Below are 26288 nucleotides of genomic sequence, written 5' to 3'. Positions count from 1 at the left end.
TAAGTCCCTCAATGTCAAAATTCTGACCAATGAGTGAGACGCCTGTGTGTCGTGGGTAGCGCATGCTTGCTTGCTTCCGTGAACATGCCCATAGAACTTTGGAAAAGGAAACTTTAGCGGAGCAGCACACATGAATCATAACTAACTAGCTAAATACATTTATAGAATAGCGACATAAAATAAAAGGTATGTTTTTCACTGCCACAGCGAATTGACGTGGCTTTTCAAGACCGCATGCAATAATTTCAAATGTGGAACTGTTTGCCTTAACGCGCTAACTACTACTAGTAGCTAGCTGACTTTGCTAGCTAATAATGATTCATTGCACCACTAGCTAGCCACTTACTGTAAGCAGGCGTCGAGTGTCACACGTTTATTAACAGTTTTAGCTAGCTATAAATTTAACAAACGTATTTTTGCACCCATGGAATGTCATTCATTGAGCAGTGCTCTATAGCTACATATATTGTTTAGCTAGCAGCAGTTGCTACCATAGAAATCCTCATTGTTTTGTTGGTGGCCCAGCCACCTACAGTAGTATGCACATCTTGCTTTTAATAGGGCCCTGAGTTTTTCCAGGCCAGGATAAACCCAGAGCCCAGACCCTTGCTTTATCTCATAGCATGTGGCTTCATTTTATTATCTAAACCAGCACCATGGGTTTTATGCTGTCTAAATCTATGGACCAGAACTTCAAGAAGCAGCAGGAGTTCATGCTGCACAACGCACGGCTCCAGGTGAGATGCTTATACATAGCCTTCCAAAGATTCCAATGAATTTCCCCATGTGAGAAGGTGGGATAATACACTTGTACAGATTATACACAGGAGTCTGAATCATCTCTACTGACATGCCAGTCATACGTACCAGTAAAAAATGTAACATTTACAATTATGGTCATTATTCAGAGAATATTTACATTATCTAAGATGTTAAGTCATCCTATGTATGTTTTCTACTTCTGGGAGGCAGTGCCAACGCACATAGCAGTAAATACAGCCCAAAAAATAGCCTATGATCCTACACGTGTTGTAAATAAGAATTTGTTCTTAACGGACTTTCTCGTAGGTAAATAAAGGTAATTTAAAAATGTACTTGTCAATTAGACGAGTGGTTCCCAAAATGGGGGCTTGGGTGTCTCCCCCTACCCCTCCCTCCTGAAGTTTGAGAACCCCTGAATTAGACTACCTCACCATATCTCACCAGGTGGAAGCCAAGGAGATGATTTTAGTTACCGTTATGTAGGCCGATAAATTGAGAAACATTTGATATGCATGGGGCCTATAAGAAGTGTGGTTCCAGGGCTTTTCAAAATAAGGTCATTATATAAAATGTCTGATTACATTCCCATGGCCTCAACATTAGACTTACCTGAAATGGGGATATAGCAGTTTATAATCCATTTAATGTTTGATGTGTTATTAAGTTAATTGATTTGACGTCATAGGCTACTCAACCACTTTTACCACTGATTGCCCCCTTTTGCAGTGGTTCTCAAACCTCTCCTCGGGGCCCCCAGAAGATTCACAATTTTGTTGTAGCCCTGAACTAGCTCACCTGATTCACTTACACACTACCCAAAGGCGTTGCGAGCGCTGCAAAATACATTTACACATACATGTTATTCAATCATTGCACCCACACTGCTCGCGTCTGCATTGCCAAGCAACTAGAAGTCCATCGCGATGCAAGTCCTTCCTTTCCCATCTCCTCATTGGCTTTTAGAAGCATATACCCACGTGTCATCTCCTCATTGGTTATACCCACGTGGGTGATTGAAAGATGAACTGAGGTCAGTCGGTTGTGGTAATACACCTTGTTAGGAAAGTTGGATGCCAATGGCCATAAAGTCCAAAGAAGAAAAAGCTTAGGAAGGAGAGAGAACTCGAAATGACTCTGATGACAGTTTTGTGTGTGGATTAATTGTCAGATTAGAGGACCTTGTGCATTTCAGGTAAAATAACCACTCAATGTTTAGTTTCCAGGACAAATTGGCTAGCAACCGCAAGCTAGCTAAATAGGACAAATTAGCTAGCAACTGCAAGCTAGCTAAATTGCCATAAATGTTTAATGCTTTTTGACCTTAATATAATTGGTTCAGAGTTTGTTTTGATATTTCAACTTGCGTGTTGTGAACGTGTTTGGTGTGGGGTGGACAAAATCGAAATGTGTCCAGTTTGGGCATGGTGTTAGTCAAGTGCTTGATGTTTAGTTGACAAGTTGAATCAGCTGTGCTAGCTTTAAAATTGATCAAATGGATGGAACAGGTGCGGGTCCCCAGGAGAAGTTTGAGAACCACTGCCTTATTGATGTTAGAAAAGTGTAAATGGCTCAAAGTGCTTACACCCCTGGTCTGTTATGTCTTCACAAATGCAAAAGCCATTACAAAGCTTTGTATATAAACCTATACAATTTGTGGACATTATATATTTCTGTATCTTGGAGGGAAGGTATAGACGTTTCAGGTGTGCCTGCCTACCCAGTGGGTAAAACTGGGCAAAACTGGTTGAAATGACGTCATTACAACGGTTGTAATGGCATCTTCTCAACCAGTTTTGCCAGGTTTCTGGTTGTAAAGATGTATTTTAAACGAGTTTTGCCCACTGAGTAGCACACATTTTATTTGTGCTCAGTAGTTTCCCCTAGATTCTAGAATATCACAGCAACCGCAGTCTCTAAGATGAAGTGAGGTGCTTCCATCCTCCCGGGGCTAGTTTAAGCAGGTTGTAAAACAACGATTTTATTGCAATCGTTAGAGGTGGCTTTTTGCAACAAGTTAAAAAGCTTTTTCCCTCCATTTTGTTGAAGAATACATTTAGCATTTTTGCCTGTGAGGCCATCAGCACGTGTGATCATTGTTTGTAGCAGAACAATGTCATTATCAGACAAGTGCCCATAGGTGGTGACAAACTTCGTTGTAAAAATACATACTGTAAAACACGCCATTGTGTTATGTGCCTAATGCAACTTCTTTATATATTTTTTGACATTCTTAAAGGTGATGTGAGGACACAATCACCTAGAAATAGAACATTACTGTACTGTAGCCATCTTCTTGTCGATGTAAATTACTATCTGACACTTGGTAATGAATGGAATCGACCTGGCAATTTTAAAAGGATAGCTGGTGTATCTAGCATATGTCTTCTCCCTCTCTCCTGCATTAAGATGTCAAACCTACGTCACTGCTCATTGTAGTGCAATCTCAAACGTTTTATGTTATTGTCCATGATTTAATTATTAAATGGTCAGTTTATATGGTGTGTCGTGCATGATTGAAGGCTATGACATTTTTATTCATCATTATCAAAATATGGGAAAAATGGCCCTCAAATTATAGGGGTGTGTGTGTGGCCTGATGTTATGAGGAAGGTGGAACAGCATTGAATCTAGATTATTATTGCTCATAATTTAGTATTTGAAGACAGTCATTCACACCCCCCACAGTCTGGTCTTTCACAAAGCTCAAATTGTTTCCCTGCGTATGACGATACGTGAGATGATAACTTTGATGGTGATACGGTTTTATCTCCTAACTAGGCTCAACAGACTAAAAATAAAAGTTCCTTTAGAAACTTGTCTTGATTATTTGAGATGGTCTCTATTGTTTGGTTTAATGCTCAGTCAAGAACATCCCTCCACACGGCCTTTAGGAAATGTCAGTGAACTTCCTCCACAGATTAATAACCACTTTGTCACCTCCATACTCCTCCTCCCTCGACTTCCCCATGCCTTCTGACTTCCCCTGCTTCCTGATCCCTAACCCCCTATCTGACTATTCAGAACAGATTATATTTGAGCATGACTTTGCGTTAAAGCTTGAGTTGGTCAAGGTTCTTCATAGGCCTATGTCTTGGCTGCAGGGATTCGGTATAGCCCCATGCAATCAAAGTCCTACAAAACATTGGCCTAATGCCTTACTCAGACATCGATGTGGTATACACGAGAAGAAATCTTTCCTATCTGCCCGAATGCACTGGTGACCCCCTTTTGTGCTCTGAGGTATATAAACAGTTAAATGGGCCCACTACTTACGTGGACCTAATAAAAATGCATTACACACTGCCGGAAATAAGCCTTTAAAATACACTATACTTTATCTTAACTGTACATCTTTCCTCTGTGGTGTTTCCATTTTTTAGTGGGGAGGGGGGGTTCTGCTTCCTTAGCCATCTCCAGTTTGATGACGCAACGTTGTTGGTGGCAAAACATGCTGAAATCGATGTCTGGTGGCCATACAATCTAAAGTGTCAAGCCCATTTAAATGACTGCAGATGAGAATTCCCCACCTGCCTGATGGTTAACCCTGGTGTCCTGGAAAAATGTCCTACCTGGCCCCATTCCATCATGGCCACCTAGTCATCCCCCTCATTTCTAATTGCCGTATCACTCACCTCTCCACCAGATAGCTGATGTGTGGTGAGCGTTCTGGCACAAAAATGGTCGCCGGGCAGCACATTGGTGGTGAGTTTCAACCTATGTAAAGCGCTAGGAGTACCTCAGTTGGTAGAAAGCGCTATATAAATCAACTATTTATTATAAGGATGCCATTTGGGACACCTTCACTGGATAACTTTTCACTTTCTACTCTGTGACCCGGCCCAGTGAGAGGCCTCCTGACTGGATGGAGGAGGTGATCTATTCGCGCTGGAACTACCAACGAGCTCCACCCTTCTCACGTCACAACACCTCCATCTCCCTCCATGCTCTATTCAGCAGCACTCCGTTAATGGCGTTAATGACACTCGGGCAATCAGGCAGACATGATACTTCCAGCTTCTTGAGGACACAATGGCTTTCATGATTGATTGGTCATGTAACTTCTTCACAATGGGTTGTGTGACTCTAAAATCAATTGAGTAATGACTAATGAGTCTCAAATTGAGCCAATCAGTCTCGCTCTACCTCTCGTCATTCAGATCACCACATGAGAAAGAGAAGAAATGAAAGTTTGCAGAAATGTAAATGTTTGTTTTTATGAAATTCCATTTGAAATCTTGGAATCTAACAATTGTCTGGACTAGATTAAGCTTAGTCCTACACTAAAATAATAACTTTCAATGGCGATCGCCGTTGAGCTTGTTTTTTAACCATTCCTAAATGTTCAGACAATGTCAGTGATATTTTTTGTTGTCATTATATGTCCTTTACCATGTTGTCTAGTGCTCTGTCAATTCTGGCCCACTTACCGTTCCAATATTCAAATTTGCCACAAATCACAAAAAATATATAAATTGCCATAAATCATCATCAACATGACATACTATAATTGATGTCCTTTTTACAGTGGAGTCTGAAATTGACACCCTTGATAGAAATGAGCAAAACTGTATAACATAAAAATTCTAATACAGAGCTTTATTGTATGCTCAAATGTTTTACAATTCTATTTTATGCTAATACAATTGGTCAGAGAAAGAGATTTTGTTAAAGTAATATATAATGTATAACCCCTGTTTTCAATGCATTTCAATGCCTCACCACGCGAGGATAACGGCACAGCCTTTTTCTAAAATGTTTTATGACATGGGAGTCATTCCACCTCAAAAAGCACAAGAGGATTTTGACACCCACCATCTGATTGTTCTGAAATTGTTTCTGTAGTTAGAAACAGATAAGATTAGCATTCCTGAAACATTATTTTGTTGACATATTATTTGATCTTTGAGAAAATAAGCTAATAGACTCCACCCAAATTGGCCATTTGTAATTTATAGGATTCATATAATCTTCAATAAATATAGTACCTAACAACCGATTTGGACCATAATTCTTCCTAACAATGAGTAAGACATGAGGAATCCAATAACATTTTAAAAAGCCACCCACTGATCCCCCCCCCCCCCCCACACCCCACCCCAACAACCAGTATACAGTATCAGTTCTCTGTCTGACAAGTAGTATGGAGCTGCTGCTTGGAGTATTGCTTCAACCTTTTGTAATGTACTCCCTGTGAATCTGGTGATGTTTATTTTTTTCACTGTTCAGAGAAATTAGCCATTGAAGTTGATTTCATTATTTACCATACATTTGTGTGAAAGTACCAAGTTTTGCCCTCTAGATGCCGCTGTTCCTGATATTTCTTTCCATTTTGCTGTTCTCTTGTGTTTTAAATGGATCACATTTTATTTAACCAATAGCTTTTGTTAATGGTGAAAATAAATTGTGCTGTCAACCTCACAATTCAAGCTAGTGCTCCATGATAGCAATTCAGTTTTCAGTTTAATTTGCCTCCAGGAAACAGACCCTCGTGTGTGTGTGTGTGTGTGGTTGTGTGGTTTATTCCCTTTAAAAAAAGTTATGGATTGCCTCCCGAGTGGCGCAGCGGTCTAATGCATTGCATCACAGTGTTGCAGCATCACTACAGCCTGGGGTTAGGGGAGGGTTTGGCCGGGAGGGCTTTACTTGGCTCATCGTGCTCTAGCGACTCCTTGTGTCATGCCGGTGCGCCTGCAGGCTGACTTCGGTCGTCAGTTGAGTGGTGTTTCCTCCGACACATTGGTGCGGCTGGCTTCCGGGTTAAGCGAGAGTTTTAAGAAGCACGGCTTGGGCGGGTCATGTTTTGGAGGACGCATAACTCAACCTTCGCCTCTCCCAAGCCCATTGGGGAGTTGCAGCAATGAGACGATTGTAATCATGAAATTGGGGAGAAAAAGGGGGTATAAAATAAAACATGACCAGATTCACAGGATATACATTACCAAGGATGAAGGAGCAATATTCAAAACCACATATTTATACTACTTGTCAAACAGAGAACTGAGACTGTGTACTGGTTGTTGGGGTGTGGATGGCTTTTGACCATTTTATTGGACACTCAATGTTAGGAAGAATGATGGTCCAAATCGAATGTTAAGTACTATATTTATTAAAGATTATATGAATCATATTAATTAAAATGGCCAATTTTGGTGTAATCAATTAGCTTAATTTAGAGATCAAATACAATTTCAATAAAATAATGTTTCAGGAATGCTAATCTTATCTGTTTCTAACTACAGACACTATCTGAGATGGTTGGTGACATGGCTTGTTGAAGTGAGATGGAACTACCCATAGAGAACACATTGGGAGGGATCTTTATTCTTAGCAACCAGACATACTTTGGGCTGTAATTTTTGCAATCTGCTGCTGGAAAACTTCCTTTTACGTCATAATTTTGCCTGCTCAGTTCTGCTGCTTAACAAAACGTATTTCTTACTGAGTGTAATGTCATAATGATGTCATTGCAACCAGTTTTGCCCACTCTTAGCTCTGACAAAGTGTGTTTCTGACCTTCCTGCCCGACCCCAGATGGAGAGACAGATCCTGATGCAGAATCAGATGAGAGAGAGACAGATGGCCATGCAGATAGCCTGGTCCAGGGAGTTCCTCAAATACTACGGCACCTTCTTCAGCCTGGCCGCACTAGGCCTCACCATCGGGTGGGTTCTCCGTAGTGTTAACTAGGCCAGTAGGCCTACAACATGTTTGTTCACATTAAGTCTGTTCTTCAATAGTTAGGACATGGATGAGGCCATTTCGAGTCATAAATATTTGTATTAAGCTGGCAGTGTATTTTAACTGTACTGTACGTCAGTGTCACACTATTGGCATAAGCATGACATGACAAATGATATCTTGACTTATTACTTTTGTTATGTCATTATGACGCTGTTATGATGTACAGTTCAAATGAAGTGTTAACAGATGGTTTGATTCTCAGAAACGTACAACGGCACACTGCTGCTGCCACAGCTTGCAGACCCGAGTGGCTGCATTTCCTACATGTTAGGTGTGAGAGGCTCACTGATCTAAAGGGTCAGGGGGTAACTGAATGATGTGAAGTGCAGTGGCTTTTAAAGCAACAACACTGTTTTATTTACAGCAGTCTCAAGGCTGTGTTGTATGCAGTTCATGACCTGTTATTCACATGCAGGTTGATGTAGATGGCAGATATGTTCTTTGTCAAAACACACGAGTCATATACAATGCCGCCCATCATGTTGTGTAAAGCAATATAATTTTTTTTCGAGCATATCAATGATTGTTCTAAGTATTTGTTGATTTGTCTTTGGCCATCCTCAACATAAAAGGCATTGCATGGTCAATCCGACGTCTGCAGTGGCCGTACAGCATTTATTGCAATACGGCCACTGCAGAAGTCAGTGCATTCATTCTTCTTGCGCTTCACAGAGCAGAGCTGTTGTCAAGGAAGTGAGTTTGTGTGTATGCAGGCTTTAAGCCTTGGCCAGTGTTGATAATGTCAGCTAAACTGTGTGCCCCATCGTTGCAAAAATGAACATCTAGTGGTTTGAGAAAATGGTGGCGATAGATGGGGAAGCCATACTTCTAGCCCCTAGGCAACTTTGCAGTATTAGTTTTTTTAATGTATTATTTCTTACGTTATTAGCCTAGAATTTATTTTGTGTTATGACATACAGCCTGGAAGAACTTTTGGATATCAGAGTGACGGTAACTCGCCAGCATCCCAAATCAGATCCTTTGTTCGTATCTCCCAGGGCAATTTAACTGATTCCAGAGGTTGACCCAAAACACCGCCGGCGGAGAGGAGGTATTAGGAGTGGACTTCCAGTCCGACTCAGGAGGTGCACACATCATCCACCGCTTCCGAGTATATTACGCTCTAATAGTCTCTGGATAATAAAGTTGACGAGCTCAAGGCGAGGATTTCCTTCTAGAGAGACATCAGGGATTGTAACATACTCTGTTTCACAGAAACATGGCTCTCTCAGGATGTACTGTCTGAGTCAGTACAGCCAGCTGGGTTCTCAGTTAATCGTGCAGACAGAAATAAATATATTTCTGGAAAGAGGTGCGGGGGTATATGTTTCATGATTAACTACTGTTATTGTGATAACATTTTTATTTATTTTTTTTATTTTTTTATTTCACCTTTATTTAACCAGGTAGGCTAGTTGAGAACAAGTTCTCATTTGCAACTGCGACCTGGCCAAGATAAAGCATAGCAGTGTGAGCATACAACAAAGAGTTACACATGGAGTAAACAATTAACAAGTCAATAACACAGTAGAAAACGAAGGGGGGGTCTATATACAATGTGTGCAAAAGGCATGAGGAGGTAGGCAAATAATTACAATTTTGCAGATTAACACTGGAGTGATAAAAGATCAGATGGTCATGTACAGGTAGAGATATTGGTGTGCAGAAGAGCAGAAAAGTAAATAAATAGAAACAGTACGGGGATGAGGTAGGTGAAAAGGGTGGGCTATTTACCAATAGACTATGTACAGCTGCAGCGATCGGTTAGCTGCTCAGATAGCTGATGTTTGAAGTTGGTGAGGGAGATAAAAGTCTCCAACTTCAGCGATTTTTGCAATTCGTTCCAGTCACAGGCAGCAGAGTACTGGAACGAAAGGCGGCCAAATGAGGTGTTGGCTTTAGGGATGATCAGTGAGATACACCTGCTGGAGCGCGTGCTACGGATGGGTGTTGCCATCGTGACCAGTGAGCTGAGATAAGGCGGAGCTTTACCTAGCATAGACTTGTAGATGACCTGGAGCCAGTGGGTCTGGCGACGAATATGTAGCGAGGGCCAGCCGACTAGAGCATACAAGTCGCAGTGGTGGGTAGTATAAGGTGCTTTAGTGACAAAACGGATGGCACTGTGATAGACTGCATCCAGTTTGCTGAGTAGAGTGTTGGAAGCCATTTTGTAGATGACATCGCCGAAGTCGAGGATCGGTAGGATAGTCAGTTTTACTAGGGTAAGCTTGGCGGCTTGAGTGAAGGAGGCTTTGTTGCGGAATAGAAAGCCGACTCTTGATTTGATTTTCGATTGGAGATGTTTGATATGAGTCTGGAAGGAGAGTTTGCAGTCTAGCCAGACACCTAGGTACTTATAGACGTCCACATATTCTAGGTCGGAACCATCCAGGGTGGTGATGCTAGTCGGGCATGCAGGTGCAGGCAGCGACCGGTTGAAAAGCATGCATTTGGTTTTACTAGCGTTTAAGAGCAGTTGGAGGCCACGGAAGGAGTGTTGTATGGCATTGAAGCTTGTTTGGAGGTTAGATAGCACAGTGTCCAAAGACTGGCCGAAAGTATATAGAATGGTGTCGTCTGCGTAGAGGTGGATCAGGGAATCGCCCGCAGCAAGAGCAACATACCGTAAGTCATGTCCTTTTGTTCACCCAACCTACTGTAGAATACCTCAATCAAATGCTGACCGTATCACCTCCCAAGAGGTTTGGTTATAGTCACAGCCGTGTATATTTCCCCTCAAGCCGATACAACGATGACCTTCGAACTTCACTGGACTTTATGCAAACTGGAAACCACAAATTCTGAGGCTGCATTTATTGTAACTGGGGATTTTAACAAAGCAAATTTGAGGAAAATGCTACCGAAGTTCTATCAACACATTGACTGTAGTACTTGCGCTGCTAAAACATTGGACCACTGCTACTCCATCTTCCAGGATGCCTACAAGACGCTCCTCCCTTCCTTATAGGCATAAACTCAAACCGGAAGTGCCTGTGCTAAGGACTGTTCAACACTGGTCTGACCAATCGGAATCCATGCTTGATGATTGTTTTGATCACGCGGACTGAGAAATGTTCCGGGTAGCCTCCGAGAATAATATTGATGAATACACTGATACGGTGACTGATATCATCAGGAAGTGTATAGGAGATGTTGTACCCACTGTGACTATTAAAACCTAACCGAATCAATAAACTGTGGAAAGATGGCAGCATTCGAGCAAAACAAAGCGTGAACCACCGCATTTAACCATGGCAAGGTGACTGGGAATATGGCCTAATACAAACAGTAGTTATTCCCCTCCGTAAGGCAATCAAAACAGGCAAAATGTCAGTGTGGAGTCGCAATTCAACGGCTCAGGCACGAGACATATGTGGCAGAGTCTACAGACAATCATAGACTACGAAGGGAAAACCAGCCACACCGGACACTGACGTCTTGCTTCCAGACAAGCTAAACACCTTCGCCCGCTTTGAGGATAACAGAATGCCACTGATACGGCCCGCTGCCAAGGACTGTGGGCTCTCTTTCTCCGTGGCTGACGTGAGTGAGACATTTAAGTTTGTTAACCCTCGCAAGGCTGCCGGCCCAGACGGCATCCCTAGCCGCTTCCTCAGAGCATGCGCAGACCAGCTGGCTGGAGTGTTTACGGACATCATCTCTCCCTATCCTAGTCTGCTGTCCCCAAATGCTTCAAGATGGCCACCATTGTTCCTGTATCCAAGAAAGCAGGTAACTGATTAAAATGAATATCGCCCTGTAGCACTCACTTTTGTCATCATGAAGTGCTGTTTAGGGTATCTATCGTCAGCTATGCTAGTGATGACAGTGATAATGATCAAAATATACAGTTAGAGTCATTAACTCGTTTTTCAACAACTCCACAAATTTCTTGTTCACAAACTATAGCTTTGGCAAGTCGGTTTGGACATCTACTTTATGCATGACACAAGTAATTTTTCCAACAATTGTTTAGAGATTATTTCACTGTATCACAATTCCAGTGGGTCAGAAGTTTACATACACTAAGTTGACTGTGCCTTTTAAACAGCTTGGAAAATGATGTCATGGCTTTAGAAGCTTCTGATACGCTAAGTGACATAATTTGAGTCAATTGGAAGTGTACCTGTAGATGTATTTCAAGGCCTACCTTCAAACTCAATGCCTCTTTGCTTGACATAATGGGAAAATCAAAAGACATCTGCCAAGACCTTGTAGACCTCCACAAGTCTGGTTCGTCTTTGGGAGCAATTTCCAAGCGCCTGAAGGTACCACGTTCATATGTACGAACAATTGTTCGCAAGTATAAACTCCATGGGACCACTCAGCCATCATACCGCTCAGGAAGGAGACATGTTCTTTCTCCTAGAGATGAACGTACTTTGGTGCGAAAAGTGCAAATCAATCCCAGAACCACAACGAAGGACCTTGTGAAGATAATGGAGGAAACGGGTACAAAAGTATCTATATCCACAGTAAAATGAGTCCTATATCGACGCTCAGCAAGGAAGAAGCCACTGCTCCAAAACCGCTATGTAAAAGCCAGACTACGGTTTGCAACTGCATATGGTGACAAAGATCGTACCTTTTGGAGAAATGTCCTCTGGTCTGATGAAACAAAAATTGAACTGTTGGCCACAATGACCATCGTTATGTTTGGAGGAAAAAGGGGAGGCTTGCAAGCCGAAGAACACCATCCCAACCGTGAAGCATGGGGGTGGCAGCATCATGTTGTGGGGGTGCTTTGCTGCAGGAGGGACTGGTGCAGGAAACCAAATAGATAGCATCACGAGGTAGGAAGATTATGTGGATATATTGAAGCAACATCTCAAGACATCAGTCAGGAAGTTAAAGCTTGGTCGCAAATTGGTCTTTCAAATAGACAATGACCACTAGCATACTTCAAAAGTTGTGGCAAAATGGCTTAAGGGCAACAAAGTAAAGGTATTGGAGTGGCCATCACAAAGCCCTGACCTTAATCCTATTGACAATTTGTGGACAGAACTGAACAAGCGTGTGCGAGCAAGGAGGCCTACACACCTGACTCAGTTACACCAGCTCAGGAGGAATGGGCCAAAATTCACCTAACTTATTGTGGGAAGGTTGTGGAAAGCTACCCAAAACATTTGACCCAAGTTAAACAATTTAAAGGCAACGCTACCAAATACTATTTGAGTGTATGTAAACTTCTGACCCACTGGGAATGTGATGAAAGAAATAAAAGCTGAAATAAATCACTCTCTACTATTAGTCTGACATTTCACATTCTTAAAATAAAGTGGTGATCCTAACTGACCTAAGACAGGGAATTTTTATTAGGATTAAATGTCAGGAATTGTGAAACTGAGTTCAAATGTATTTGGCTAAGGTGTATGTGAACTTCCGACTTCAACTCTACAAGCCCTTAACCTACAATACAGATCAAATAATTCAAGGCAAATTTAACCAGCATGGCTACCACAGCATTCTGCAGCGATATGTCATCCCAAGTGGTTAGCACTTGATGGGACTATCTTTTGTTTTTCAACAGGACAATGACCCAACACACCTCCAGACTGTGTAAGGGCTATTTGTCCAAAAAGGAGAGAGATGGAGTGCTGCATCAGATGACCTGGCCTCCACAATCCCCTGACCTCAACTAAATTGAGATGGTTTGGGATAAGTCAGACCGCAGAGTGAAGGAAAAGTAGCCAACAAGTGCTCAGCATATGTGGGAACTCGTTCAAGACTGTTGGAAATGCATTCCAGGTGAAGCTGGTTGAGAGAATGCCAAGAGTGTGCAAGAAGTTCATCAAGGCAAAGGGTGGCTATTTGAAGAATCTTACCTAAATGCTTGAAGAAAAAAAGTGCCCCTCCCCTGTACCCAAAATAATAATAAAAACATAACGTGGATGGCCGAGAGCAAGAGATGTAGTGCAACAGAACCAGTTACAACTGAAGTATCTGATTATCAATACAAGAGATGTAGTGCAACAGAACCAGTTACAACTGAAGTATCTGATTATCAATACAAGAGATGTAGTGCAACAGAACCAGTTACAACTGAAGTATCTGATTATCAATACAAGAGATGTAGTGCAACAGAACCAGTTACAACTGAAGTATCTGATTATCAATACAAGAGATGTAGTGCAACAGAACCAGTTACAACTGAAGTATCTGATTATCAATACAAGAGATGTAGTGCAACAGAACCAGTTACAACTGAAGTATCTGATTATCAATACAAGAGATGTAGTGCAACAGAACCAGTTACAACTGAAGTATCTGATTATCAATACAAGAGATGTAGTGCAACAGAACCAGTTACAACTGAAGTATCTGATTATCAATACAAGAGATGTAGTGCAACAGAACCAGTTACAACTGAAGTATCTGATTATCAATACAAGAGATGTAGTGCAACAGAACCAGTTACAACTGAAGTATCTGATTATCAATACAAGAGATGTAGTGCAACAGAACCAGTTACAACTGAAGTATCTGATTATCAATACAAGAGATGTAGTGCAACAGAACCAGTTACAACTGAAGTATCTGATTATCAATACAAGAGATGTAGTGCAACAGAACCAGTTACAACTGAAGTATCTGATTATCAATACAAGAGATGTAGTGCAACAGAACCAGTTACAACTGAAGTATCTGATTATCAATACAAGAGATGTAGTGCAACAGAACCAGTTACAACTGAAGTATCTGATTATCAATACAAGAGATGTAGTGCAACAGAACCAGTTACAACTGAAGTATCTGATTATCAATACAAGAGATGTAGTGCAACAGAACCAGTTACAACTGAAGTATCTGATTATCAATACAAGAGATGTAGTGCAACAGAACCAGTTACAACTGAAGTATCTGATTATCAATACAAGAGATGTAGTGCAACAGAACCAGTTACAACTGAAGTATCTGATTATCAATACAAGAGATGTAGTGCAACAGAACCAGTTACAACTGAAGTATCTGATTATCAATACAAGAGATGTAGTGCAACAGAACCAGTTACAACTGAAGTATCTGATTATCAATACAAGAGATGTAGTGCAACAGAACCAGTTACAACTGAAGTATCTGATTATCAATACAAGAGATGTAGTGCAACAGAACCAGTTACAACTGAAGTATCTGATTATCAATACAAGAGATGTAGTGCAACAGAACCAGTTACAACTGAAGTATCTGATTATCAATACAAGAGATGTAGTGCAACAGAACCAGTTACAACTGAAGTATCTGATTATCAATACAAGAGATGTAGTGCAACAGAACCAGTTACAACTGAAGTATCTGATTATCAATACAAGAGATGTAGTGCAACAGAACCAGTTACAACTGAAGTATCTGATTATCAATACAAGAGATGTAGTGCAACAGAACCAGTTACAACTGAAGTATCTGATTATCAATACAAGAGATGTAGTGCAACAGAACCAGTTACAACTGAAGTATCTGATTATCAATACAAGAGATGTAGTGCAACAGAACCAGTTACAACTGAAGTATCTGATTATCAATACAAGAGATGTAGTGCAACAGAACCAGTTACAACTGAAGTATCTGATTATCAATACAAGAGATGTAGTGCAACAGAACCAGTTACAACTGAAGTATCTGATTATCAATACAAGAGATGTAGTGCAACAGAACCAGTTACAACTGAAGTATCTGATTATCAATACATTTGTTTTTTTAACATGGCGGCCACATATAATCCAGGAGCAAGAGATGTAGTGCAACAGAACCAGTTACAACTGAAGTATCTGATTATCAATACATTTGCGAAAAAGCCATTTTTTTTGTTTTTTTAACATGGCGGCCACATATAATCCAGGAGCCCTATATGCGCTTGTAACTGTTTAACTATCCTTTTTTAAATAATCGATTTTATTCCATGATATTGTTGTGTTGCGTGTAATAAGGGCATGGGAATATAAGAGCATCTACTAGGCTAAATTAACAAACTAGGCATGCATAGCTCACCGCATGATCCTCAAACCAAAGACTGTCCAAACTTGTGTTTCTAAAAGTGAATTCAAAAAGGCACTGTATAGCCTAGTAAGGCATTTTTCATTTAATTCTAAGTAATCATTTTGTCAAATGTATTTTAATACAGTCTAATGTGAAATGTATAGGGATGCTGTTGTGTTGTCGAAATGCTGAGCGTTCCTTCTAGCCTGTAGTGCAGGGGTGTCAAACTCATTCCACCTAGGGCTGGTTGTCTGCGGGGTCCCCCCCCCCCACTTAAGACTTATACAACCAGGTGAGGGGAGTTCCTTACTAATTAATGACCTAGTGGAGCGAAAACCCACAGATACTCTGTGGAATGAGTTTGACACGTGCTGTAGTGTCACAAATTCTTCACAATTTCTTAAATGGCAGGCAATAGCCTCGAAATAATAATAATATAGCCTAAATAATTAGTCTACCTGGCTTGCTCCTGACTGATTTAGAGTGTAGTATGTATAGCCTGTTGAAATGTTGGACATCAATTGAGTGACAAAATCACACATTACTTCCAAAGCAAAGTGCATTTTTTTGTCTTCTCGGCTATAGAAGGTTGCTGCGCAGCCTCAATGTCAAATCAAAGATGGGACATATGCATCGGAGTCTGGCGTTTTGCAGCTTGCTTCTAGCATAAAGCATTGCGTACTAAGGTGTTATAGATCACGTTATATAATCAGGTCCATAAATGTTTTTCTACATCTTAAGCTAACAAGGGTTAGGCCTATGCTTTTAGCCATTTTCTTGAACAAAAGCCACAATAGCCTCACAATTCGAAAGAAATAGAAAGAAATAGGCTCTAACACAAAGACCTGTTGTTGTTAGTAGCCTAAAGTCAAATTAAAATGACAACTGTTTAAACTAAGGCCTGCCTCGAATTAGCCTACTTTCAGCACACGTGCGCTGTCCAGCTCCGCTCCATAGTAATGTAAGTTACTCAACTATTGCTTATTGCGAGGTCAGTAACTGATAAATAGCTTCATTATGGGCAATGAAACATTTTGTTTTTATTCAAATCAATTATAGCAGTAGCAAGCTTACCTCCGGTCCTCCTCATTTTCGGCCTCTCAAACTGAACAGGACATCAGTAGGCCTAGTCCGCAGGCACAGGTATTGCATTTCTGGGACAAATACAAAATTATTTTCGGGGGACACGTTTGACTAGCCTGCTGAAGTGCCACCGTACACAGCACAGCCATTGGTTAGGCAGCACAAAAGGGTTTACATCAGCAAGAACAGTGCAGGCCAGGGCTTATAATTGGGTTAGCCTATTCATTGCCGTGTGTAATGTAATGTAGCCTAGTTTTATATACACCATCCCAGCAGCACAAAAACTTGACGGAAGTACATTATCTTAGAAATATAACTTTGCCATGTGCTTCTCCAAACATGCTCTTCGTATAGCCTAGGCCTATTGTACAGGCTATGGATCATTTGATTGAGATCACACTAGGCGCACTTGATATTGCGTGCCCAGTAGAGAATTAGGGATGGAGGGCAGCATCGGGCACACATCGAGGTATAATAAGCAACTTGTTCTCCAACACTGAGCAATATGACATTTAATCTATTACAAATTAAATTACCTTCTGGACTAAATCAATTATACTAAACCCTCCCCCATTTTCCTCTGCGTAACAATTGGGTAAATTTCGACCGCTCTCAAACTGCCATTGGTAATAAAACAGTGACTGTGTGTTCACAGAAACATGTATGGAGCCAGCACATGGAGACTTGCAAGATGTGATGAAGTCCAGACTGACTTGATACTGATGTCTCTGAATGGAGAGAGACCTGGCACTCGGCATAAACATTTTACTAGACACAACTTTTACTTGTATCGTCTTCTTTTATTATTGAATTGAATGGTATCAGTCAAAATGGGGAGGGAGAAACCCTGTGTATTCTGCACCAGGATCATGGTACTCCTGTTGTATATGGGACACCACCCAGGAAGGTATGACCACTGACATGTTGGCCAAGGTGGCCCCATTACCACCAGACAAAATGACAATAAGCACAGTATCTGTATCGGCTGGGAATGACAATGAAAGGTGCACATTGTTATATTAGCATGACACTGCTTCTATGGTGTGATATAAAAGGTTGCTTATTCTACATGAACCTGTTACATTTGAAAGTTATCAAAAAAAACACAGTTTAGAATATCTAGGTAAGTTCAGCTTATTGCATTCTTCTCGTATTACTCTGTATGCTACTGACCAATTCAACGTTTTCTCCAGCATCTCACCATGCATCTAGCCTGTAGTTATTGAACTCAACCCGCAGGAGGTATATTTGTTTTGTTTGAGTGGGGGGGGGGAACAGCTGCGGGCAAGGTTCTGACAGATGGGTGTCTTGGTGGTGGAAAGGACACACCCACATCAAACCACACCCCTAAGCCAACTCACGTTTGGCTTCTGTCATGGCCTGCCAGCATTTCTTGAGGAGCAAGCCAAAAAACGTAGCCCAGCGGGTGCAGTTCCCTTTTATTTGTTAGTTTATCTCTGTGACAGTCTAATCTCCCACTCTTGCAGTGCCATTAAGAAGAAGAAGCCTGTTCTCTTTGCCCCTGTCGTGCCTCTCAGTTTTGTCCTGGCCTATCAGATGGACATGGGGTATGGAACGCTAATCTACCGAATGAGGGGTAAGTACTTCTCCCTCTAGCATGTGCACAGACAGCTGACTCGAAACATATTTTGAAAACTCATATTTTATTTTCATTGTCCTTTCACCGTGGATGCGTAACCAGGTCAATGCAGTACAGCTCAGCTCGGTAATGTGAAAGGGGTATTTTAGCTCACAATCACATCTGTTAGTGATTTCACTGTGACAGGGTTGTCAATCCCCTAATTTCAGGATAAAAAAATCACCTTAAGAAGAAAAAGACAGATCTTGCTTTGATTTGTGTGACTTCTCTCTGTCAAACTTGAAACATTCTGGGACATTGGTTATTGGGTTCCGTGCTCATTAGGTATGGAGAAAGCCATTTGGATACCCTGGGCTGCTTTTAAAGTCACTTCCGAAAGCTTCACTGCTTCACAAAAATACTTGGGTTTGATTTTCTTTCAGCCAACCAGAAACCTTCCAAGGCATATCCACCCTCAGATAAATTGAAAGATACATTAAATGTGGGAAAACCAAATTCTTGCTGTAGTCCGTTACTACAGTATAGGGTAGATGTGATTTCACCAATACCCACAGCAGACCACCACAGTTTGATATCAGTATCTTGGATGAAAGCAATAACCTAATTTCTGAAAAGAAAATGAACAATAAAGTATTCTTTGCTTGCTTGATGTCACTTCCTGCCTGTGTGGGTCCCCAGGAGAGGCAGAGAGCATCATGGTCTCAGAACACGACCGATTGGACCTTCCACACGGTGTGCCCAACTTCGAGAGCATTGAGAAGGCAAGAAGAGCCAAGACCGCCCTCGGCTCCCTCTTTGAGAAATGACACTGTCATGATGGGTGTGTTGTCCAGTGTCACACCCCTCTGATCTCCACCCCTGGAAGTGAGTGAGTGATCGGTCCCCAAGATCAACGTTCATCAGGTCTTCACATGCTATCGAAATGATCGGAAACTCTGTAAATACAAGTACCTAGTTAGATATTTTAGCGTTTCTGATCATTCCGATAGCACATGAATGCGAAATTACACAGCCAGCCATGCACATAGGACACTTATTGGGATGACCTAGGAATGACTGTTGTGATCAAAATCTGCCTTGTTTTAGAATGATCTACACCAGTGGTGTTCAGATATATAGTTAATGGAAAAGGGGTTTGTTTCATTTTAGCCTTAGAATTTGTGGCCACATTAAAATGGACTTCAATTGCCTAAGATGAATGGTAAGCAGTCACTACTCAGCCCTGCACTACTGTCAAAAGTTGGTAAACGTTGTATAAAAAAAATGAATTGCCATTGTAAAAGAAGTCGACTGCTGATGATACTACTAATAAAATATTATTATCTGTACGCAGGACCATGTGGATATTTCTCATGACAAAGTTTACTTTCTGGAATAGAAAAAAATCATATCAATTTCCACTATCACAGTACCGGTCATCATTTACTGCAGATGAAGATTTGATTGGAAGCAGTCTCCAGTGTATAGCTCTGAGCTGTTTCCAAACACCAAATCTGAACAGTGACATTTCACTGTAAGTCTGCTACACGAAAGGATTTATACCCAGAATACGTATTAAAAAAACATTAATTCATTATTTATTATGTATCTAAAGTGTCTGGAATCCTTTTCTACACATTCTTTGTGTGTGTGTGAGAGAGCATGCACACGCGGCTAGGGGTTCTGAGCGTGTTGCAGCACCCCCTGATGAGTCAGAATTTCAAGTTGGGGGGGGGGGGGGGGGGGGTATATTTTTTCTTACAAAAGTAGTCCACTAGGACTTTACTAATCCTGTATGAGAGTACCAAAAAATGTAAGCACCCCCACCCCTAAACATCTTCCAGGGCCACTCTTGCAAGCCTCAGTGCAATTGTTGGGGGTTGTTATCAGGCGGAGGTGGATGGAGTGTAGAGTAATATGACTCACACCCAGGATGGCAATGGTGTGGGGTTAGTGACTATAAAAGATGGACCAGTAGCAAACAGACCACAAGAAGCATCACGGGATAGTGAGGTACCTAATGACATCCTATTGAAGTCTACATTGACAAGAGAACGTGGACTCACTGAACAGCATAGCATCTCAGAACACACCTGCACCAGGACCACACACACTGTAGGGTAACTTTAGTTCATCACTCTCACAAGGAAACCAGCTCTAAACTGAAAATGCTACCAAAGCTTTCCTTTGTCATCCTTGTGTGTGTTGGTACTTTGTTAATGTGTACAAGCACTCAAAGCCTATCGCGAGACAATGGGATGAAACTGTGCGGCAGAGAGTTCATAAGAGCCGTTATCTTCACGTGCGGCGGGTCCCGTTGGAAACGGTCCTTAGATGAAGACTTGGGTAAGTAGCTACATCTTTAAGGTTATTCATGCAAACACTTGTCGATGATGTTGAACTGGTCAAACTTGTACTTTTCTCCGCAGCTGCAGTAAGACGTATTGTGTAAATCTCATGTGATTTGGGAACCGCATTAAATCGTTTTGGTAGGCCTACTCAGTCTTATTTTCGATTTTAAAAGATACAACAAGCTATGGTCTAAAATCCAAATTTGCAGTCTAGGTGTTTGAAAGAACGGCGCATCTATTCAATCAAGATTTTGGTACATTTGGTCAATTCTGTCCCAGAGAACGATGGAGAGACGTTTCAGCGTGATAGTGATAGTAGCCTACTTCAGAACCACCCACAGTTTATTGGTTGGAGAATTAGAAAATAGTGATCGCTGCTTTTTCCTCTGTAGAAATATGGTACCCTGTTGGACTGATTACTGAGAAGTATACTAATTGAAACGCAATCAACATTATTTTGTAATTTCCTATGTAAAAGTTAAGAGCGCTTTCAATTATTAGTACGGTCGTGCAGTAACCTCTGATTTTTACAGATTTAAAAAAAAAAAAACAGCATTTTGGGGGATTTTCACTGTCATTGTATGCATTCACATGAGTCTATGCATTAAAGTGTAGATTAAAATAAATACATAATGAGTGTCTCACTAGTCTCGTTTATACCTGGCTCTAAAATACTCTTGTTCTCTTGTCTCTTGTTCACATTCTGATTGTGCCCATATTTGTCGACAGGCAGGCCGATAGACAATCAAAATATTCATTGTGAACTGATTTTGATCAGATCTTTCTGACCACCTCCGGAGGTAGCCAAGACGCATCTTGTAAGGATATTCTCGAAGTATAAACAAATCCTGACAACAAAAGCATAGCCTATAAATTTGGCCAATTTCACGGTTGTCCCGCCCTCATAAAATACATCACACCGGCCAGTCGAGGTATTAAGTATGGACAACGACAGGTTACCTCTACAAATCCTCCAGAATTAAGATCATGGTCTTCAATAGAAACCAAGTGCCTTCTGGCACTGTGGTCGGATGCCATAGTCCAATTGGAATTGGATAACACGTATAGAAATAAAGACATTTACGAAGATATCGTTCCGAATACACGAGAAAGGGTTCACATGTCCAATGCCAGCGCAACATCAAATATTTGAAAACATCTTAAAGAAAGGTCAATGACTAATAGTAGGAATGGGATAACCCAGAGCCCATTTTTATTTGGAGCTGGATGCAGTATTGTGGCCATCCCATGATCCCACCAACGCCCACCGTTCATTCTGGACAGCGCTGTGGATGATAGAGATAATGAAATGCTGACCGTTTAATTAACATTTTTGTATTGTGGGCTGTATTCGAACCGCATCTCGTAAGTGCAGTTTTGCATCGTGGTTGAAATGTAAAAATGCATTCGCAGTAGACTTGACATATATCGGTTCATTCTGAATTTACATTTATAATTCATGTTGCTATTATCAGATATTAAAACAGTGGTATTTATACTGAACGAAAATATAAACGCAACATACAACAAATAACGATTTGATTGAGTTTTTCTTAAAGTATCAGTCAACTTAAATAAATTACTTAGGCCCTAATCTATGTATTTCACATGACTGGGCAGGGGTGCAGCCATGGGTGGGAGATCATAGGCCCACACAAAAGGGCTTTATTACAGACAGACATTTTCATCAGCTGTCCGAGTGGCTGGTCTCAGGTGAAGAAGCCAGATGTGGTTGTCCTGGGCTGGCGTGGTTACACATGGTCTGGTGGTTGTGAGGCCGGTTGAATGTACTGCCAAATTCTCTAAAATGACATTGGAGGCGGCTTATGGTAGAGAAATGAACATAAAATCCTCTCACAACAGCTCCAGTGGACATTCCTGCAGTCAGCATGCCAATTGCACTCCCTCAAAACTTGAGACATCTGTGGCATTGTGTTGTGTGGACTTTTATTGACCCCAGCACAAGGTGCACCTGTGTAATGATCATGCTGTTTAATCAGCGTCTTGATATGCCACACCTGTCAAGTGGATGGATTATCTTGGCAGAGGAGAAACGCTCACTAACAGGGATGTAATCAAATCTGTGTGCAAAATTTCTGTGATCTTTTATTTCAGCTCATGAAACTAACACTACATGTTGTGTTTGTCCAGTATATAATAGTGGCTTGTCTATGGAAATTGTATAAAAATCCACTCTGGCTCTAAAGGTTAGGCCTACAATATATACAATATACAAAAATATGTGGACACCCCTTCAAATGAGTGGATTTGGATATTTTAGCCACACCTGTTGCTGACAGGTGTTAAAGCTGCCCCGGTCAAATAGGTACTGTTATCGTAAAGTAGAAATGTCTAGGAGCAACAACGGTTCAGCTGTGAATTGGTAGGCCACACAAGCTCACAGAACAGGACCGCCGAGAGCTGCAGTGCGTAAAAATGGTCTTTCCTCAGTTGCAACACTCACTACCAATTTCCAAACTACCTTTTCAAGCAATGTCAGTACAATAACGGGTGCATCATGAAATGGCTTGCCATGGCTGAGCAGCCGCACACAAGCATAAAATCACCATGCGCAATGTCAAGCATCGGCTTGTGGTGTGAAGCGTGGTGAGAAGCTCGCCACTATTGGACTCTGGAGCAGTGGAAATGCTTCTCTGGATTGGTGAAGCGTGATGTGATTCATCATCTGGCAGTCCGATGGACGAATCTGGGTTTGGTGGATGCCAGGAAAACAATACCTGCCCTAATGCAACTGTAAAGTTTGGTGTAGGAGGAAAAATGGTCTGGGGCTGTTTTTCATTGTTCGGGCTAGGCCCCTTAGTTCCAGTGAAGAGAGATCTTAATGCTACAGCATATGATGACAGTCTAGATGATTCTGTACTTCCAACTGTGTGGCAACAGTTTGGAGAAGGCCCTTTCCCGTTTCAGCATGACAATGGCCCCGTCCATACAGAAATGCTTTGTCGAGACCGTTGTGGAAGAACTTGACTGGCCTGCACAGAGCCCTGACCTCAACCCCATTGAACACTTTTGGGATGAATTGGAACACCGACTGCGAGCCAGGCCTAATCACCCAACATCAGTGCCTGACCTCACTAATGTTCTTGTGGCTGAATGGAAGCAAATGTTCCAACATTGAGTGGAAAGCCTTCCCAGAATAGTGGAGGCTGTTATTGCAGGGGGGAGGGCAACTCCATATTAATGCCCAAGGAGCAGGTGTCCACATAATGTACCTTGCCATACACTTGTCAGGCACTGCGCTCTTCTACTGCGACTCCATCATCGTCCATCACATCATCCCCAACACATTTGTAGTAGGCCTATATCAGTCTATCAACCCTCTGAGTGAAAGTGACTGTTTCGGAATTGTCACTGATCAATTATTTGGAAGGAACCACAGTCATTCTCCCAGCATGTTACATTTCTGTTCCTTTGGTAGAACTGTTTAGGTCTAGTGTAGGCTAAGGCAAAATCTTCATTGAATTCTGTTCCATTATATTCTGTGAATCTGAGCATTTTCCAGACTAATAGCTAGCAATAAAGTGCAGAAGATGTCCAAACTGATTCGTAAAGGCGCATAGCTTTCTGTAAGCATGAGCGAGGCCACTTCCGCAATTACAAATAAAAAGTAGTGCATGAGCTGATGAGGTTATGGGGACAGTGTTAAGCCCAGTATTACATTTGTTGGGTAACAAAAGTAGGCCGTAATTATGTGAGTATAAAAGTATGCTTTTCTTTCCTGTTGATTTACACAGCTTGTGTCATAAGGGAAGGTCCAAGGCAGGTTGGATTAGTTTGCATACAGGGAGGGATGAGGGAATCTGGTCACAATGAAGAGGCAGTCGGCAGAAAGGAGACGTTTTAAAACCTTCTATAGAAGCAACAATACTTGATCAGATAGTTATCGGCTCATCTTGATTGGATGATGACAACCAAGAGGTGTACTCACCCCTACTGACTGTCCCCCCCCTATGCTCTGACCTCTTCCAGATCTCTTCCATGCCAGCTCCCATAGTGATGTCAGAGAGGGCGAGGACAGCAGACTCAACTGGCCTCAAGGTCTGGACCAGGCCGCAGTAGCAGACCACCCTCTCCAGCTCTCCTCCTCATCCCCTACCTCCCTGGCTGAACTTCTCTCACTCCTGGGTGGAGTGGGAGACCATAGGGGGTCCGTGGCCAACCTCGACCCCAGTGAAGAGCTCCAGAATCATGCATCGGTGTTGGGAGGAGTGGGGGGAGCCAGAGAGCTGGCCAGGAGCCCAAGCATCAATTGGCAACGCCGCAACAGGCGAAAGAGCAACTTTTCCTTGGGCGTAGCTGGCATGTGCTGCAACCAGGGTTGCACTAAGAATGACATTGGGCGTTTGTGCTGAGACTGGGGCAGTGGGCAACAGGATGGTGGAGGTAGAGCTGCGCTAGCCTGGGTTTATCTGACCACACACCTCTCTGTGTTATTGGAGTGTGGGTGAAAGGTTAGCTGTTTTCTTTTCAGTGTTTGACTAGGTTGTTGATGGGAGAAATTTCAACACAGGCTGGCTCAGGGGTTCCCAAACTCGGTCCTCAGGACCCCAAGGAGTGCACGTTTGGGTTTTACCCTGGCACTACACAGCTAATTCCAATAATCATCAAGCTGGATCATTCAAAATCAGCTGTGTAGTGGTTAGGGCAAAAAACTAAATGTGCACTCCTTGGGGTCCCAAGGACCAGGTTTGGGAACGCCGGGCTAGCTGTTTAAATGGCTTTGTATGCTTTTCTGTATAATGTGCAAGGCAAATAGTTTGCATGTGTTATTGCTCAAATGTTGTTTCATCATTAAATGAATTACTGAAGCAAGAGCACTTATGCACTTCCCTGAGAAATACAATTGTTTGAATGACTTAAAATGCATCCCCACCAAGAATACCCCATCGAAATACTGTGAACATATGTTAAGTGTATGTAAATGTACAACTCATTGAACATCAATATAAAGTCTATTTTGGAAATCACATCTTGTCCACGTCGAAATGTCTCATCCACTAAATGGAAAAGCAAAAAATGTGCTCGCTATATAATTACACATTGGTATTTATTAGGTTCATCAAAAATAAATCATTTCATGTCTGCATTCGACCTGGGGTAAAACCACATTGTTAGCCATTACTCAATGTTTACTGTAGCTGACGCCATGGTAACAGTCAGGCATTAAGGAAAAATAAGCTCTTATGTCCCTTAATAGCTTCCCCCCCCTCTACTACTCTCCTGGTTTACCATGGAAACAATAACAGTTAGCTGGTGGCCCAGACCTGCAGCTAGTTGTGCTAAGTCAGCCATGAGGACAGGAGGATCCACCAGACACAATAACGGTTATTGCAATGACTACCATACCTCCACAGAACATTACTCTTACTATCACCACCACTACCAAGGTGTACCCGAGAGGGATTTCACACAGCTAGTTTTAACAGGGACTCACTGGTTTACGAGGATCCTACCCCATTTAGCCTCCAAGCAATCACAACAGTTTTCTCCGTGGGAGACCATCCCTTGACTGTAGAACTACTACACCTGAGTAATTGATAAGTCACCAGTCGCCTTAAATAGAAACAGGTTTCTCTGTGGTGTGTGCGATTACATTTCATAACAAATATTTAGAGCATATTAATTTGAAAGAACAAGTAGTTGAATTTTGGGAAAAAAGAACAAAACTATTTGGAAAGATTTGCATGTATTTACAACGACTTAAAATACATATAATTGGAAGCATATGAAAGACAGTGTTTTCAAATAAATATTTGGTGTGAATGTAGTTAAGT

At 41.7% G+C, this 26288-nt stretch overlaps 2 protein-coding genes across 3 annotated transcripts; both read left to right on the top strand.

The window, feature by feature from the left end:
- Positions 1–24: 24 nt before the first annotated feature.
- Positions 25–19496, top strand: plgrkt (plasminogen receptor, C-terminal lysine transmembrane protein). 2 transcript variants are annotated; one of them, XM_020470043.2, is made up of 5 exons: positions 25–186; positions 653–737; positions 7294–7424; positions 18051–18160; positions 18842–19496. In XM_020470043.2, the coding sequence occupies exons 2-5, from the start codon at positions 657–659 to the stop codon at positions 18967–18969; spliced, it is 450 nt and encodes a 149-aa protein (XP_020325632.1). In that variant the 5' UTR covers positions 25–186; positions 653–656; the 3' UTR covers positions 18970–19496. The 2 variants fall into 2 exon arrangements, with proteins under 2 accessions (XP_020325632.1, XP_031658989.1); XM_031803129.1 differs by lacking the exons at positions 25–186; positions 653–737 and adding an exon at positions 1753–1954 and having other exon boundaries at positions 18842–19491.
- A 429-nt stretch (positions 19497–19925) lies between these two features.
- On the top strand, positions 19926–25481 carry LOC109877824 (relaxin-3). The gene is made up of 2 exons (XM_020470042.2): positions 19926–20488; positions 24484–25481. The coding sequence occupies exons 1-2, from the start codon at positions 20311–20313 to the stop codon at positions 24864–24866; spliced, it is 561 nt and encodes a 186-aa protein (XP_020325631.1). The 5' UTR covers positions 19926–20310; the 3' UTR covers positions 24867–25481.
- Positions 25482–26288: the final 807 nt, after the last annotated feature.

This window comes from Oncorhynchus kisutch, linkage group LG23 (assembly GCF_002021735.2).
Source record: "Oncorhynchus kisutch isolate 150728-3 linkage group LG23, Okis_V2, whole genome shotgun sequence".
Lineage (NCBI taxonomy): Eukaryota > Metazoa > Chordata > Actinopteri > Salmoniformes > Salmonidae > Oncorhynchus > Oncorhynchus kisutch.
The sequence above is the reverse complement of the archived record's forward strand: the minus strand, read 5'-3'. Positions and strand labels throughout refer to the sequence as shown.